This window comes from Parambassis ranga, chromosome 17, assembly GCF_900634625.1.
Source record: "Parambassis ranga chromosome 17, fParRan2.1, whole genome shotgun sequence".
Lineage (NCBI taxonomy): Eukaryota > Metazoa > Chordata > Actinopteri > Ambassidae > Parambassis > Parambassis ranga.
In genome coordinates this window covers 22,465,532-22,484,364 of record NC_041037.1, presented here as the reverse complement: position 1 = coordinate 22,484,364, position 18,833 = coordinate 22,465,532, and the positions used below count along the sequence as shown (strand labels likewise).

Below are 18,833 nucleotides of genomic sequence, written 5' to 3'. Positions count from 1 at the left end.
TAAAGAGGGGTCTTAATGGGTTGGAGAGCTCAAAGAGCATTGATGAGTCAGAGGACAGGATCACAGGGCCTGAGGCATGAATTGAGACAGAGCTGGTAGACAGGTGACACCGAGCTGCTCAGACTTGCTCTGTTTAAGGTTGAATATGATGATATCTAAAGGGTGGAAGGACAGGTCTGAAAGGCTGACATGAAGGGTCAAAGGTGAAGGAGGAAGCACTCGGAGCATCAGAGGAAGCCAAACATGGCTTCCAGGGTGGTGTTGATGGAAGGTGATGGGTAACCCATATGTGGAGAGCAGCAGGTGGGAGGTTGAGGGACTAAAGGGGGTTCTGACTTGCACAGACATTTAAGTAGAGTAGAAATGTGGCAGTGGAACGTAGAAGGACGTGGTGAACCAGTGATGAGAACATTAATTCATTATAGGTAGACATGGACAGGGGACAGTCTGATTCCAAGAAGCAACCCTTTAGCTGCTGTAGTAATCACCAAAACCAGAGGAGGGAGCCCTGTCAGTAAGAAGCCTGACGTCTTCTGGACGCATGACAAAGTTGGCAAAGAAGATGAAATGGTGGAGACATTACACGGAAGCAGAGACAAAAGGTGAAGGTGTAATTAACATGACTGAGGAAGGACAGAGGCTAACGTGGAGCTTCTCCTAAGGAGTGGAGGCTTGAAGTGATGTGGAGGTAAACTGATGCTCAGGAAATCAAAGGATGTGCTCAGTCCTGCAGTCTGCTCCAAACATACAGGACCAGCCAGTTGTTGGAGGACTGATGTGAGTCCAGTTTAGAAGGCAGCTCTGACTCTGACCTGCACTCACTGCAACAGCACTTCTGGTGTGGACAATATCCAGGAAAACCTCCAGACTTCCTCCTGTACACCTCAGTACCTAACAAGTCAAGAGAAGCAGACTCTGAAATCACGTCCACAACAAGATGGAGGGACAGTCAGAGACACTCCACTGTGAGCTTTCTTCACTCCACAGTGACAGGAAGCAGCTCAGCTCTGCACAAACACACAGAGGGACACAGTGAGCAGCTGCTGGAAGCCTTTTCTCCACACTGTTGAAGTGCACTTTGTAGCTCCACTAGAGGGCCACATGATCCAGGAGGCGGTGCACTCCTTGTGCGCTGTGTTGCAGCATTCTGTCAGTAAGAAGTGCTGCTGTGAAGAGAACAGCTGTCAGACTGAATGTGGAACATCAGCTGCTCCTCCTGTTGATTGAAACCTTGTTGTACAGATGGAACATTGGCTGTGGATTCTTCTTGCTGCTCTTTTCTTTGGTAAGATAGAAAGCTGCACATGTTTCCTCTTCAAACACTTGAAGACATTACTGAGCTCTACATGAAGAGCTCTGAATGTTCATTCTACACTCACTCACAGCACATCATCTCTGCTGCCATCTGTTACCTTGGAAAACACCTTCTATGCTTCAAAGTGACAATGATCCCTGTGACATGACATCTGTTCTACATGTGAGAGAACTCTTTAAAGCTGCTGATTGTTCTGCTTTCATCAATCATCTTTATTGATCCATCTCTTCCTCTGCATCTCCTCTTCTTCCCCAGAGTGTAAAGGACAAGACTCAGTGACCCAGCAAGAGGGAGATGTCACTGCTGCTGAAGGAGACACTGTCACACTTGGATGCTCCTTTAAGACCAGCAGTGCAAGTCCCACTTTGTTCTGGTACAAAAAAGAAGCTAATGACTCTCCAAAGTCTATAGTGATGCGAGTGGCTGGAGTCAAAGATCCAGAAGACTCCAAGAAATCCAGATTTGATGCTGAACTCAAAGACACATCAGTTCCTCTGAAGATCCAGAAGCTTCAGCTGTCTGACTCTGCTGTGTACTACTGTGCTCTGCAGCCCACAGTGACAGGAAACAGCTCAACTCTGTACAAAAACCTTTGGAGCAAAGACAACACAATACTCCACAACATCCACTAGAGGGACTCACACACTGTCACAGCTCCAGCTGCTTCCTCCTTTGTTCAGTGTGTCCTTCACCTTCTCTCCTCTGTTATCTGCAGTCAGTGGAGAACTAAAAACATCCATCCAGAACTTTGAGTCAGAGCTGATCTACACAAAGTGTCCTTGTGTTTCAGTGCAGCCACAGTTGGTCACATCTTTCTTTAAAATCTGATTGGCCTCTGTGGGACCGGACCAGTCTGGTTTCTCTTATATCTGAATCTGAGGGTGTTTTCACACATTCTAAGGCCAGACATCTACTTGAATATCTGGCCTTAATAAGCTGGTAATGGGTCAAAGGACGTCTTTGTCCTGACAATGAAGGACACATCATGTGTTCTCAGGTTGTCATGTCCTCTGATTCATGGTGTGCTGCTCAGATATGGATCATTCTTACAGCATCATCCACTCACTGACCCCTAAAAGCCAAAGAGTGCAGTTTGTGAGGTTAAATATCAACTTGAAGTTGTAGCTGACAGCAGCAGCACATCATGATCACCAAGGAGTCTTCTACAAATGAGACTGACCATTTAAGATGTTGTGACCTTTGCATCTATGAAGCAAAGACATCCAGAGACCACATCCTTTGGAGGATGCAGAGCCTTGGGACACATCTATTGTTGATTCAGAGTAAAAGTATGAAGGGTGTGATTCTGAGCTTGAACACACTTAAACGTCTTCCTGTTACTCTTTGCTAACCAGAAAGATCATAAAGATCCTTCTGAAGTGTTAGGTGAAAGATTTTATTTTGCATGATGTTGTTATGTGGTGTGGGTCCACATATCTAGAAGTGTGTCCCTAACAGGAAGTGTTTATTACTGTATGCATATTACTGTAATGTGTTTTATGAGTACTTATCTGTTAAGTAAGTTTTACAGAAGATCAAAGGAAGACAGGTATACTGAATGTATTGAGAAGTGTGTAATTTCCCTACTTCTCATAGACTTTTGTAATTCATTTCCCATTTTGACAAAAGGGGACCCTGCTATTTCCTTCTGTTTTCTCCTGACTCTCAGGTTTAACCATTACCAAATAAGGTAAACTAAATATCAGTTGAGCTGACCCCATTGGTGCAGAGTTAGGGAAGGACATGATTTTATGGGATCTCAAGATAGGATAAAAGGTGTTTGCAAAAGAATGCCATGTTGTTCTCTGGCTGTGAGAACAGGCAACCACAGAGGCCTCTGTTTGTGTGACTCAGAATTTGCTTCTTTACTGTTAGAATAAATTGTAATTTTGAGACCAGATATTGTTTACTTCTTCTTAATCAAAGAACCAGGGAAGATGAACGAAAGGATCCAGAAGATTTTTATTTCCCCAACAGAAGCAGAGACGTTCACATGTGTCAGCAGCTCATGATCTGCTGTGGCTCTCTGTGTTCTGGGACAATAAACATGTTGTAACAGCAGCTCCAGCCCAAACGTCTGAGCTGTGGATTCTCCATCACTGGCTACAAAGACAGGAGCAGAGGTCACCTGGGCCACATGGCATTCCAGGATGGCTCCCCAAAGCACTGACCAGCTCTCAGAGGTCCTCACTGACATCTTCACCCCTCCCTGCTACAGAAGCTGCTCTGCAGCAGACCACAGGTCTCTAACAAGTGCTGAAGACAGTAGAGCACATCACTGGCTCTCACCTGCCTTCCCTGCAAACCACCTTCATCACTCATCACTCAGAAAACACAGAACACCCTCAGAGACCCCACACACCTCAGCTACACACTCTTTTCACTGCAGGATCTACCAAAGCATCCGCACAGCTTCTTGTCTTCAGCCATCAGACTCTTGAACCAGCAGATCCACCACACACATCTCCCTGTCAGAGGAACACAGAGCACAGAAGCTCACAGAGAACCACAGACAGGCAGGGAAACCACACAAGACACAGGCCAGACTGAAAAAGAGGAACATGAGACTCACACACACCAGGATAACAACACACAGCTGATCACAACCAGGGTGGGGCAAGCCTTCCAAATAAAACTGGAACCCTAACCAAAACCAGGAAAACACACCAGAATGCCTACAAACACACTGGAAGCTCAGGCATGTAACCAAAGCATGAAAATACAAATGTGCTCCAATAACCAGAGAGAGTGAGGATTGAACAGAACACAAGAACAACAGAACACAGGAGCACAACATCTGAAGCTGCCTGTCAGCCATGTTACAAACACTTCATGACTCTGATGATGTTCATGCTTCTCATATGACAATAAACCTCTGTGAACTGTACATGAGAGCTGCAGTAGGGAACAGCTGATTGCGCTGCGTAGCGCTGTAGTGTTCCCCAGGGACCCCCGGAACTGGTTCGGAAGTCCCGCCGTGGTTGCAGTGCCGGGAAGAAACGTCAGGATAAGAAGAGATGCTTCAGACCGGCTCTCCCCACCGTCACTATGGGAAATGTGAGATCTCTTCCCAATAAGATGGATGAGCTAGCGGCACTAACTCGCCATCAGCGTGAGTACATGGAGAGCAGCGTCCTTCTGTTCTCCGAGACCTGGCTCACACAGAACATCCCGGATTCTACTCTTATGCTGGAAAACTTTCATCTGCTGCGGGCGGACAGAACGGCGGACAGCCGTAAGGGAAAAGGAGGGGGGCTGGCTGTGTATGTGAACGTGAGGTGGTGCAAACCGGGACACTGCACTATTAAAGAAAAACTGTGCAACAGGGACATCGAACTGTTAGCAGTTAGCATGAGGCCTTTCTATCTACCACGGGAGTTCTCACATGTGATAGTAACTGTGGTGTACGTCCCTCCCTCTGCTAATGCGGACACAGCTTGTGACACCCTGCTCGCAGTCACCAGCAGGCTGCAGACACAGCACCCACAGGCCCTCTTCCTCACTTTAACTTTAACCACGCGTCTCCCTCATCTGTTCTGCCCACATTCACTCAGTATGTCACCTGCCCCACTAGAGACAATAGAACACTGGACTTGCTTTATGCCAACACCAAGGAGGCATACTCTGCATCCCCCCTCCCTCCCCTGGGAAGAGCTGGACATAACATAGTCCATCTGCAGACTGTGTACACTCCTGGCAACCAGCGGTCTCACACAGAATGAAGAGATGGACCGAGAAGAGTGAGGCTGCTCTCATGGACTGCTTCAACACCACTGTGTGGACAGAGCTTTATGACCCACATGGGGAGGACATCAACACAATAACGGACTGCATAACGGACTACATTAACTTCTGTGTTGAGAACACCCAAGAAGGTACGGTGTTTCTCCAACAACAACAAGGTCAGGGAATAAGGATGAGCCGAGGGCTGCACAGAGGGAGCTGAGGAGGAAGATCAGAGAGGGAAAAGCCAGCTACAGGAAGATGGAGGAGCAGCTGCAGCAGCAGAACGTCAGCGGGTGTGGAGAAGCCTGAAAACCATCTCTGGCTACAACACACCCCACTCACAGGCTGAGGGGGATCAGAAGTGGGTCAACGACCTAAACCTACACTTCAATAGGTTTGATGTAGCACCCACTCCTCCCCCCCTACAGTCGCACCTCCACTCTCTGACTCCTGGCCTTTGTTCCTCTCCCACAGCCCCCCACACTCTTAGCTTATCACAACATCAAACCACTTCACACCCACACAGAGACACTCATCCCCCATCCCCACCCCTGTCCTTCACAGCAGCTCAGGTGAGAACAGAACTCAGGAAGACAAAGACAAGGAAGGCAGCTGGACCAACTGTGTGGAGTTATGGAGCACGTCTTCAATCTGAGCCTCAAGCTGGGGGTGGTACCACAGCTCTGGAAGACCTCCTGTGTGGTACATGTGCCTAAAACACCGCACCCCAAAGACCTCAGCAGCTACAGACCAGTGGCTCTGACATCCCACCTCATGAAGACACTGGAGAGACTGGTCCAGAGACACCTCCACTCCACAGTGGGCTCCTCCATGGATCCACTGCAGTTTGCCTACAGGCCTAACGTTGGAGTGGAGGATGCTGTCACCTTCCTGCTACACCAAGCTCTTTCTCACCTGGAGAAGCCCGGAAGCACTTCTACTTCTCCTTTGATTTTTCCAGTGCTTTCAACACCATCCAGTCGGCGATCCTGAAGGACAAACTGGAGCAGACAGGGGTGGACCACCTGCTGTCAGAGTGGATCAGGGACTACCTCACAAACCGACCACAGTTTGTGAGAGCCCAGAACTGTGTGTCTGACCTGCTCACCTGTAGCACGGGTGCCCCTCAGGGGACTGCACTGGCCCCCTTCCTCTTCACCCTCTACACGTCGGACTTCAGACACAACACTGACAGCTGTGTGCTGCAGAAGTTCTCTGACGACACTGCGATTGTTGGTCTCATCAGTGATGACGACGACGCGGAGTACAGAGGACTGACGCAGAACTTTGTGGACTGGTGTCAGCGAAACCACCTCCTGATCAATGCAGGGAAAACCAAGGAGATGGTGGTGGACTTTCGCAGACGCCCCCCCCCCCCCCCCCCCCCCCCCCCCTCACCGGTGAACATCCAGGGAATGGACATTGAGCAGGTGGACTCTTACAAATACCTGGGTGTTCACCTCAACAACAAACTGGACTGGACTCACAACACAGACGCACTGTACAGGAAGGGCCAGAGCAGGCTCTACCTGCTGAGGAGACTGCGGTCTTTTGGAGTGAAAGGGGCACTCCTGAAGACCTTTTATGACTCTGTGGTGGCACCAGTCATCATGTATGGTGTGGTCTGCTGGAACAGCAGCATCACTGAGAGGGAGAGGAAGAAGCTGAGTCATCAGGAAGTCCAACTCTGTCCTGGGCTGCTCTCTGGACTCAGTGCAGGAGGTGGGTGACAGGAGGGTCCTGGCAAAACTGACCTCCATGCTGGACAATGAGTCCCACCCCCTGCAGGACACCCTGTCAGCCCTGCAGAGCAGCTTCAGTGGCAGACTGCTCCACCCTCGGTGTGTGTACAGTTTATACACCACTTCTACCTCCACTCACCTGTGCAATAACTGTTAATATGTAAACTGTTTATAATGTATATATCTTTTTATTAACTTATCCCTTGCTGTCTGTATGCCGTTGCAAAAATGAGTCATAGTGTCCTTGTGTTTCAGAGCAGCCACAGTTGGTCACATCTTTCTTTAAAATCTGATCGGCCTCTGTGGGACTGGACCAGTCTGGTTTCTCTTATATCTCTTATATCTGAATCTGAGGGTGTTTTCACACATTCTAAGGCCAGACATCTACTTGAATATCTGGCCTTTGATAGCTGGTCATGGATCAAAGGACGTCTTTGTCCTGACAATGAAGGACACATCATGTGTTCTCAGGTTGTCATGTCCTCTGATTCATGGTGTGCTGCTCAGATATGGATCATTCTTACAGCATCATCCACTAACTGACCCCTGAAGAGTGCAGTTTGTGAGGTTAAATATCAACTTGAAGTTGTAGCTGACAGCAGCAGCACATCATGATCACCAAGGAGTCTTCTACAAATGAGACTGACCGTTTAAGATGTTGACCTTTGACATCTATGAAGCAAAGACATCCAGAGACCACATCCTTTGGAGGATGCAGAGCCTTGGGACACATCTATTGTTGATTCAGAGTAAAAGTATGAAGGGTGTGATTCTGAGCTTGAACACACTTAAACGTCTTCCTGTTACTCTTTGCTAACCAGAAAGATCATAAAGATCCTTCTGAAGCAGAAACGTTGGTTCACATGTGTCAGCAGCTCATGATCTGCTGTGGCTCTCTGTGTTCTGGGACAATAAACATGTTGTAACAGCAGCTCCAGCCCAAACGTCTGAGCTGTGGATTCTCCATCACTGGCTACAAAGACAGGAGCAGAGGTCACCGGGGCCACATGTCATTCCAGGATGGCTCCCCAAAGCACTGACCAGCTCTCAGAGGTCCTCACTGACATCTTCACCCCTCCCTGCTACAGAAGCTGCTCTGCTGCAGACCACAGGTCTCTAACAAGTGCTGAAGACAGTAGAGCACATCACTGGCTCTCACCTGCCTTCCCTGCAAACCACCTTCATCACTCATCACTCAGGAAAACACAGAAAACCCTCAGAGACCCCACACACCTCAGCTACACACTCTTTTCACTGCAGGATCTACCAAAGCATCCGCACATGGACTAGACTCAGAAACAGCTTCTTGTCCTCAGCCATCAGACTTTGAACCAGCAGATCCACCACACACATCTCCCCGTCAGAGGAACACAGAAGCTCACAGAGAACAGGTCCTCCTTCAGTCTGAGCTCCCTGGATGATGATGCTGCAGCATCACTGTCATCTCTACAGCTTCCATCAGCCTGAATGGAAACAGAGCACAGCAAGAGGCGGAGCTACACAGCTGAATATGAAAGTGTAACGCACTATGGGGCCATAGATGTAATAAAGCAACAAAAGTAGCTTCGGCTATGGAGCCTGAGTGTGTGAATAAGACACCAAACAAAATAATAGAGCTCAAATAAATATATTATTATGTAATAAGCAGATATGCAATAGGACAGTAACAGCAAGTTATGACTGATAATAAATGTATTTATTACTATGTAATATATATATAAACAGGTATTCAGTAATAATATGCACAATAAACAATCCAAACTGTGATGACAGAAGGTCACTCTGCAGTTCTGTCCATATCTCAGCTCATTCAGGAAACAATAGTTCATTCAATGTTCCAAAAAAAGGTTTTTATAATCCTACAGCGTCACAGGGTGATCGGGCAGCTCGCCATGTTGAACTCGATTTCAAACTAAAGGGGAAAAACCCTGACCTAAACAAGGTCAAACACACATTAAAATTCAGTATGAATGAAATGATTTTCCATCACGAAAGTAAATAAATGCATTCATACATAACGATGCATAATGATGAATAAATAATACCATTAATGCTATTGGTCATACAGCATATAAGGCTCAGGTTATTTAATGATAACATTTATAAATCATTCAAGTTTCAAGCTTTGGGTAAAGGTGAAGCTAATGATGCACTTTATAACACATCAAATTGAATCAGCAATAAGCTAATCACAGGTTCATAACATTTAAATGTTTAGACAAACAAACTGTTTGTGCATGTCGATGGGTCAGTTCAGAAGCACCATAGGCCGGTTTGGCTTTAACCACAAAAGCAACAAAAACTATACAAAACGAACAAAACAACCAATAATAAAGTATTCAGTCAATACTTTAACACTATGCCTAACATTCGGCCATAAAAGTAACACAAATAGCACGGTCTATTAAAATAAAGACCGGTATTAACAGCGTTAGCTTAGCCATTAGCCTAGCGGTTAGCCTCTAGGCTTTTAAATGGGCGACCGCGGCTCCGCATTCCATTATAAAGTTCGCAGGGTCAATAAATGACTCGCCGATGAGTGGATATTTACGGAGATAATGTAGCTTCAATCGGCGCGGTTCGTTACGTACTTTACAATAAAGCGGTGACAGGAAGTGAGACGCTGTCTGTGTTATGTGGGTTACAAAAGGCTGCATGTTGGAGTGAAGAGCTGCTGTGTTCTCTCTGGTGTTCATTCAGCACAGCTGGAAATAATGCTCCTCATTAGTACTCAGTGCACCACCACCTCCATCCTTCTTTGCTACCGAGTCAGGGTTAGGGAGTTGGCCCCGGAGGACACCGCCCTTCGGCCCTGGAGACCGCTCTCCCCTGTGTTGCCGACCACAGTCTGGATCAGGACAGGAACGGCTAACAGCAATCATATATACTGTAGGAGCCATAGATGGTGGCAGTGCAGCTGTTTTGTCATAAAAAGGCAGCTTTATTTATATAATTTATTTAGAAACAGATGCTCACTGCATTCTATGACGTGGTTATTTAAGAGTCCCAGCTGCTCATCTAAAGCGTCATGTTACCATGGAGACAGAGAGCGGTTCAAAGGTACGTGTCACTCAGCTTTAGTTGGAGCGTTGCCATAGTTACAGTGTAAACAGTGTATGTCTCACGCCTAACATCGTGAGTAACTTTGTTGTCACTTTGTCTTATTGATCTTTAGATGGAATCTGATGGTGTGGTTTTGTGCTTGTGTTGACATTTGTTTTACATTTGATCAAGTGCTTCTTTGACTGTTGTGGTCTTCGACTGTAGAGGGCGCTAGCCGCTGGTAGGACCTTTGTTGCTTGTAACAAACATATATCAACAAATTGCTCTCTGTGTTTTATCTTGTATCTATTGGGAGGGATGCCTAAGATAAAAACATGTAGGTTCTAGTTCAATGTTGATTTGTAGGATTTCCTGCATTATTTCTACAATTTCTGTCCAAAATTCTTTCATCTTGGTGCAAACTGCAACAATTCTCTGCCCTGCATTTAACACACACATCTAAAACACTTGGATTGAATTTACTTAATCTTGCAGGAGTCAAACTCTCATCAACCATTTATATTTAGACATACAACGTATTAATAATACTGAATTCAGTTTTAGTTCATAAATGCATATTGACTGTTGGTAATTAGTTGTATGTGTTTGTTTTCAGTTTCACACTTTCCAATAAACCTGTTGAGACGAGCGGACTGTCGTCAGAGTCTTAGAGGGAAGACTGGAGCAGACATATACCGAGGACAGCAGTAGTGAGTACTTTGTTGTTTGTCGTCTGGTTGTCATGGGGATGGGGAATATTTGCGTCAGGTGGTGTAGGTGGTGACAACCGGATTCTACTACAGGGGCACATTTGCCAATACAAAGAAACCCTGTATTTTCTGCCATACCTCCAACATACTTCATGCAATGTGGACAAAATCTTACAGTACTGCTATGGACCTGAGTCTGAACAGATATATATGCTAATATGATGACACGGTCATAGCGCCACCTACTGGCAGCAGGAAATTTCTCTTTTAAACATGTTTTTGTTCTACGTCTCTGGAAATGAGAGGAGAGAAGAGCATAGGACAGGAAACTGCAATGGCCCTGTTGGTCGCAAGGTGCGCGAGGGCCCGCATTGCTGCTTGCAGCTTTAATTTCCACCTGCTGTTGGTTCGGAGTTGAGTACATGGCTAAGATGCAGGAAGATGCATCTCACATGTTTTATGTTTGTGCAGGATTGCTCTTAGGACCGTGACAGGGCATCCAGAGGAAATGGCGAGATTCTGTCTCGGTTTTTCAGGGGCACTGTGTCTTGGGGCCGGCTTGGCTGTTTCAGGCCTTTGCTACTATATGTATAGGAAGAAGACAGCAGATGAGCTTGATGTGAGTAAGAATGTATTTCATTAACATCATATAGCAGTAGTCTGCAAAGTGAATTGCGGTTCTGAATGCTAATACTTACAGAGGGACTGTTGCATTCAGTGCATGCTGACAGCTCACTAGTCTCTGACAAAGAAGTACACCATGCAAAAATGCTTGAGAAAAGCTCTCCTACTTGTTTAACCAAAATCCTTTGCAGCCCTTTAACATGTTGTTGGTGATGGTCATGCAGCGTAATGTGCAAGTTTGTAAAACCTCCATGTGCCATCTGACTATGTGTGTGTCATATTCAGAATGCCCCCCACATCAACATAGATGGAAACCTTAAAGACACTTTGGAGGTTACACCAGGAGCACGTCTGCAGTATGCTGTTGTTGAAGGTAACCAGAACTGGATCATTTCTAATACAAACAAGTGATGATTATGTATTTCCACTTCATACTGTATGTTTGTGTATATATTGTAGGTGTTCAGGAGCCTGTAGGCGAGCCACTGAGGAGTCAGTGTCATGAAGACATTGTTGGTGTGTTGCACAAAGTGGAAGTCAGAGAGCACAGGCTGGGATGGAGCAGCCTTTACTCTGCTCTTTTCAAGAGTCATGATAAGCCAGTCTTGCACAAACAAGTGACATCGGTGCCCTTCGTATTAAGGGGTTCGGATGGGACTGCAGTCCGAGTCCATTGTCCACTGAAGGCCTCTGGACTGAACATGGAGATGTTCGACAAGAAGTTTCTCCAGGTCAGCCATGGATTCAGTGTTAGAAATGCTTAGAGTCAGTTACCAATGCTCGTTATTTTAATAATTAATTCACAACAAAATGTCTGTTGCTTATCACTGATAATTTACATAGTAACAATACATTATGAAAATATGCACCTTTTTTCAGGTGGGCACACGTGTTACTGGTGTAGGCAAGCTGACGCTGGACCCAGATGGCACCCTGAATCTTAGACCCCCTTCTGATGGATCTAAGTACTTTCTGAGCATGGCAGACTATGACACTTTACGAAAACAATACTGGGCTGCGGCCAAAGTGTGGAAGAATTTGGCTGTTATATTTGCTTTAGCCGGTGCTCTAGCGGCTCTACTAACATGGAAAGCTTCGCTGGCAGCGTGACAACGAAAGGAGGGAATCCTGTTGAAGATGGGGAAAATAATCAGGAGAACATCTGTCATCTGCCTCTCTCAGCCATGTAACCGTATACTGTGGAACTGTGGACATGCTGCTGCTACACCTGCTACCAAGCTCAGCCACAACATTTGATGTTATGATTTTATTCTTTTTATGATTTTAATTTCCTTCTTAATTGAGTGTTTTAAAAGGTTTATTCTGTGATTTCATCTTATGTAAAGCACTCTGAATTGCCTTGTGTGTGAATGGTGCTATATAAATAAAGCTTGCCTTGCCTCCAATTGTACTGTAAATATCTGGCCATGATGTTCTGTGTCAGAAAAGGATCTCTCTTAATGAGGATGTTTCACTTGTTACCGTTTGCTACTCCATTCATTTAAAAAGAGAAATTCCACCTTCTAACTGTTTACAGGCAGTCTGAAAAGAACAGAACACAATATAGGGGGATGCTCTAAAACCAAGAATCCAACCAACTCATTAAACATGTAAAATGATGAAGATAACACATCGCTTTTGGTTATCCTAACTCCCATGGATACCTCCACACAATAACATATTTTCTGGGTTTCAGAAAACATGATCAATGGTCTTACCCAGAAACCTAGATAAAAGTTTACACTATGCTGATAGAGCCTTTTAACAGCAAGCAACGCTGCATTTCACACTATACTGGATCTTTAAATGTGTTATCTGTGGTGAAATACCTATCCTGGCATTCCAAGAGGCAAAGCTGAAGTGGGGAACAACAGGAAATTGAGTATAAAGTACAGCAGCATGGAGTGACAAGGAGTATGGTCGAGCTTCTGGTGGGGAAAACCTGGCAAAGATGCTCCAGATAGACAGGGACAGTACTAGCTCTGGAAAGTTCCTGGTAAACACAGAAAAATCTCCATTCATCACTGGTATTAATGTAATCACTCTTGTTGCCAGGAGGTGGACACAAGTGTTGTTTTGACAGGCATTCATCATATTCTTTGTGCCTGACGGTAATACTAACATTGAATGTTTAAGCATCATATCATGAAAGAAAATGGTCATCCACCTCTGAATCAGGGAAGGGGCTCTGTGTCACAGTGACATGAGATGATCTTACAGCATATGTGGTCATAGACCCTGTGTACCTGCCTGTGCCTCCACATCAAATGGCAGCTGATAAGATCAGAGTTCAGGCCATTTTTTTCATATAGTTACAAACGCTTGGTGGCAGCAGCACCTGGTGTCTGAAAAGACCTGTAGTGAGTCATCAAGTGTACTATTTCTGTCATCTCCAACCAGCAATGAGTCAACATTGACAACACATAGATGAAAAGGGAAAAACAAGTGTGTGTGTGGAGGTGAAGGAGGCAGTACAAGGTGAAGAGTGTGACATCAAGCCTGGTTTAGGGTGAAAAAAAGGAGCAGGTGGATGACACAGGATCCCATTAATTACCCTGTGCAAGTGCAGGCATTTGGCATGTCTCGCTTGCTGAAGTGGTATGTGCCGATCTCAAAGTGCCATGTCTGACTGTTTTAGTGCCATGTCGGACTGTTTTAGTGCCATGACTGTTTTAGTGGTATGTGGCGATCTGTGGCTCACGTGACTCTGTTTTTAAGCAACATGCCATTTTGCTGGAGGATGTTTTGATGGCATTTAGTGCCCGTTTTGGACTTTATCGCTTAGACAATCTGCTGAAGCACTATATGTACCACTCACATGGCGTTTGGACCGATGTGTCAGCACTGGGTGTTTTAGTGGTATGTGCCACTTCGTTGCTCCGCCACAGTTATGGGATGTTTTGGTGCCATTAATGGCCGTTTTGGAGTTCATCAGTTTGACAGTCTGCTCTATGCTCTATCCGCTTTGTATGTTGCTCACCTGTGGCTACCCCAAGTGGGCACTTACCAAAGCCACAAAAACAAGAAGAAAGACAACAACCGACGGAGAAAGAACATCTTGTGAAGTATATAAGGTTATTTACGCACTGACATGTACTCGATTATATATGCTTACACTTTGAGAAAAACACATCTATAACTCTTACAGAGCGTTAGGGAGGAACTCTTTGATGCGGTGAAGGCCGAAGCACTAGGAGGCACGGACGTAAGATAATTCATCCAACATAGAAGGGGCAAAGTATTTCATAGTCATAAATATGTTAGACCAACTATTATAATTAGTAGGTGGAGATAAAGGGGCAACATGTCCCAATATGGGAATAACTACGAGGGTCTTGACAAATGGTTTATCTATTATGCAAATGTACCCCACTTTTCAATAAAACTAGCCTGTGTCCAGGAAGGGGCAGAAACGCTTATGGAGGAGGGTGAAGCAGACTGAAAGGCCTGTGTTCACTAAGTGTATTCTCCCTTTGCAAAGGCGAAACTATACATCAAGTGTATTGTCTTTCATTCAATGTTCTTATTTTAGAAGACGGAGTCTGGCAACCCGGGGTGACCAGGGAAGGTCACGACAATCTCCATTCCATATGTGTCAGGAGTATCAGAGAAACTCTGCAGGATCTTCAACAACCATGACATCCCGGTCCATTTCAAACCCATGACAACTCCCAGGGAGAAACACAGCAATGTGATATATGCAGTCCAGTGCAGTGAGGAATGCTCTGATCTGTACATTGGAGAAACTAAACAACCACTCCACAGAAGAATGGCTCAGCACAGGAGAGCCACCTCCTCAGGACAAGACTCAGCTGTTCACCTCCACCTCAAAGAGAAAGGACACTCCTTTGAGAACAAAGGGCAGTCAACCAGTCCACCTCCGGCAGTTTCATAGTCGTTAGCCAGTCGTTAGACACACCTGGCCCAGTCAGCCAGATCATCACAGGTAAGTATGGAAACATTTAGTGCTATTGTTTTTTAAGTTTCACCCAGACCCACCCACTGAGGTCTGTAACCACATATAAACCATGTTTCCCACCAACAGTTAGAACTGATGAAGCTGCTTGGATGAGCAGCCAAACGTCTTCAAGAAAATTTGAGAAACAAATCGATTCTGTGGTTAGGGCTAGCTTTTTTCAGCTTCGCCTCCTCGCCCAAGTCAAGCCCTTCCTGAGTCAGAGAGATCAGGAGAAACCATTTATGCTTTTGTTAGCTCCCGTCCTGACTATTGTAACGCACTCTATGTTGGAGTTAACCAAGCGTCGGATCACTTACAGCTAGTACAGAACACTGCTGCTTGCATGCTCACAGTCATAAGCATGATTACGTCACACCTGCCCTCTACTCTCTCCACTGGCTCCCTGTGAAGGTCAGAATCGATTTGAAACTTCTGCTGTTTGTTTTTAATGCTGTCAATGGTCTGGCACCTCCTTTTGTGTCTGAGATTTTAAACATTCACCAACTGACCAGGGCCTTACGCTCTGCTGAGCAGCAGCTTCTACAGGTCCCTCAGTCAAGGTTCAAACAGTGGGGTGAGCGCTCTTTTGCAGTGTCAGGTCCTAAAGTGTGGAATAGCCTTCCCTTTGAGCTATGCACAGACCTGCCACTGTTTAAGGCCAAACTTGAGACCCAGCTGTTGAGAGAGGCTTTTAAGACATCGCCGTGTCTTATTGGTATTCTTTTATCTGTTTTTATTGTTTTTATTATTTCTTTTGTTCTTATTTTTTGAAATTTTGTTTCATGTATAAAGAGCTTTGGGCAATCTCCAGTTGTAGTAAGACGCTTTATAAATAAAGGTTGATTAATTGAATGACCGATTAATTATATTGCACACCTTTTTGGATCAATACTGCAGTGAACCCCCGTGCTGGACAGACACAGCCACCGACCTTTAAGCAAGCCTATTGTGCCCTCAACAGTGCTTCTGGAGCGTGCATGGCCCCGGTTGTAGTGCTGCTGCTGACGTGTCCCTGAGTTGGACACGGGGGGCGTTAGTCATGGCTTCAGTGGATAACCCGATCACCTACAGAGAAGAGGTGCTTTAGTGAACTCCACAAAGGTCAGAGAACCTATGTCAACATGTAACATTCACCAATAGGCCTTCCATCTGTGACAGCCCCCGCTTGGAGACGCACACCCACAGAGCTGCTCTGCACAATGAAAGAGTCGTGTGATTTACCAGGCCACCGCAGCAGCATTCAACAAAACATGTTTGCATCACAGATGAGTTGGAAGCCCCTTTTTGTTCATGTAGCTAAACTCATTGTGTGTCTGATTGGTTGACACGTGTTGTGACCCTCTGATTACTTCCTGTTTGCAGGTTGACTATTCTACCATTAGATACTGTGATATTGTGATAGATACTGTGATACCTTCGGGGCTCAGACTTGAAGCCCATGCAGAAGGGTCAAAACTTGTAATTCACACTGTGACCGCTGGGGGCTGGCTCCAGCAGCGAGTCCTTTCCCATAGACTCCCATGTTAAAACTTCACAGCAGAAATGAACATGTTTACAGCCTGGTAAAAAACCACTCTGGTCTAAATGATAGGTTCCCTTCTAGTGTAATTTTACGAGGGTTGAATTTTTTTACAAATCACTTGTTTTAATTTTCTTCTGACTTAAAATTAGGCATAATTATGGACATTGCGGACTCAAGCAATGAAACTGTAGCAGGCCAAAGCAGGCAGCCACTAGCTGCAGCCGTATCTATGGGAAAACTATGACATTTACTCGTGATCCGAGTACTGGACAAACTGTCAGACTCAACGTTGGACAAGGGACACAGTGAGCCGCTGCTGGAAGCCTTTTCTCCACACTGTTGAAGTGCACTTTGTAGCTCCACTAGAGGGCCACATGATCCAGGAGGCGGTGCACTCCTTGTGCGCTGTGTTGCAGCATTCTGTCAGTAAGAAGTGCTGCTGTGAAGAGAACAGCTGTCAGACTGAATGTGGAACATCAGCTGCTCCTCTTGTTGATTGAAACCTTGTTGTACAGATGGAACATTGGCTGTGGATTCTTCTTGCTGCTCTTTTCTTTGGTAAGATAGAAAGCTGCACATGTTTCCTCTTCAAACACTTGAAGACATTACTGAGCTCTACATGAAGAGCTCTGAATGTTCATTCTACACTCACTCACAGCACATCATCTCTGCTGCCATCTGTTACCTTGGAAAACACCTTCTATGCTTCAAAGTGACAATGATCCCTGAAAATGACATCTGTTCTACATGTGAGAGAACTCTTTAAAGCTGCTGATTGTTCTGCTTTCATCAATCATCTTTATTGATCCATCTCTTCCTCTGCATCTTCTCTTCTTCCCCAGAGTGTAAAGGACAAGACTCAGTGACCCAGCAAGAGGGAGATGTCACTGCTGCTGAAGGAGACACTGTCACACTTGGATGCTCCTTTAAGACCAGCAGTACAAGTCGCACTTTGTTCTGGTACAAACAAGAAGTGAACGACTTTCCAAAGTCTATACTGATGCGTCACTCTGCAATAAAAGATCCAGAAGACTCCAAGAAATCCAGATTTGATGCTGAACTCAAAGACACATCAGTTCCTCTGAAGATCCAGAAGCTTCAGCTGTCTGACTCTGCTGTGTACTACTGTGCTCTGCAGCCCACAGTGACAGGAAACAGCTCAACTCTGTACAAAAACCTTTGGAGCAAAGACAACACAATACTCCACAACATCCACTAGAGGGACTCACACACTCTGTCAGTTCTCTGGGTTCTCTGTTATAGTTCCATCACTGTCAGACCTTGTACCTGCTCAGAGAGCTAGCTGTCGTGAGTCTGTCTACAGTCCATCTGATGCTAACATTAGCTCAGCCTTTCAGCACCTATACAGCACTGTAAACACACATCAAACATGCTTAAAGACTGTTTTACCAAGCTTTACTCAGCATGTGAACTGTCCCAGCAGAGGGCATAGTACCCCTGATCATGTGGATTCTAACATAAAGCAGGACTACGGGGCTGTGCCCCCTCAGCATCTTGGCCTCTCAGACCACCTCTTCCTGCTAGTAGTCCCAGCATACACCCCTCTCAGGAGGAACAGTCTGGCCTGTGGCAGAGCTACGTCCCGATGCTCTTTGTGGATTACAGTTCTGCCTTCAACACAATAATCCCAGACAGACTATGCTCTAAACTGAACACTTGGTCTCCCTCCCCTCACATGTGCCTGGATAAAGGACGTTCTCACAAACCGACCCCAGACTGTGATACTTGGCCCCCACCTCTCCTCCACCCACACGCTGTGTGCTGAGCCCCCTCCTGTACTGTCTCTACACCCACGATTACAGCCCGGCCCACAATGACAACCTCATTGTCAAGTTTGCTGACGACACCACAGTGGTCGGACTCATCTCCAGAGGTGACGAGGCTGCCTACAGGGAGGAGATCCTGAAGCTGGCAGCCTGGTGTTCTGAGAATAACCTCGCTCTCAACACCAAGAAAACCAGAGAGATTATCATCGACTTCAGGAAGCACAGCACCGATCCAGCCCCCTTTACATCAACGGAGAGTGTGTGGAGAGGGTCCACACCATCCGGTTTCTTGGCATCCTCATCTCAGCGGACATCTCCTGGTCAGAGAACATCACCTCAATCATCAAGAAGGCTCAGCAGCGGCTACACTTCCTGAGAGTCCTCAGGAAACACAACCTAAACCCGCC

At 45.9% G+C, this 18,833-nt stretch overlaps 1 long non-coding RNA gene, 1 pseudogene and 1 gene segment (V, D, J or C); all 3 read left to right on the top strand.

Annotated features, from left to right (window-relative positions):
- Positions 1 to 1,109: 1,109 nt before the first annotated feature.
- LOC114450389 (T-cell receptor alpha chain V region CTL-F3-like) lies at positions 1,110 to 1,878 on the top strand (the record flags this gene model as incomplete). The annotated part of the segment is given in 2 exon segments: positions 1,110 to 1,285; positions 1,571 to 1,878. Coding segments are annotated over 2 exon segments (351 nt in total), but the record flags the coding sequence as incomplete, so codon positions are not given.
- A 9,141-nt stretch (positions 1,879 to 11,019) lies between these two features.
- LOC114449789 (mitochondrial ubiquitin ligase activator of nfkb 1-A-like) lies at positions 11,020 to 12,424 on the top strand (annotated as a pseudogene).
- A 4,659-nt stretch (positions 12,425 to 17,083) lies between these two features.
- LOC114450395 (uncharacterized) lies at positions 17,084 to 17,511 on the top strand. Its single transcript, XR_003672078.1, has 3 exons — positions 17,084 to 17,197; positions 17,298 to 17,388; positions 17,482 to 17,511. It is a non-coding gene; the product is annotated as an uncharacterized LOC114450395 (long non-coding RNA).
- The last annotated feature ends 1,322 nt before the right edge of the window (positions 17,512 to 18,833 follow it).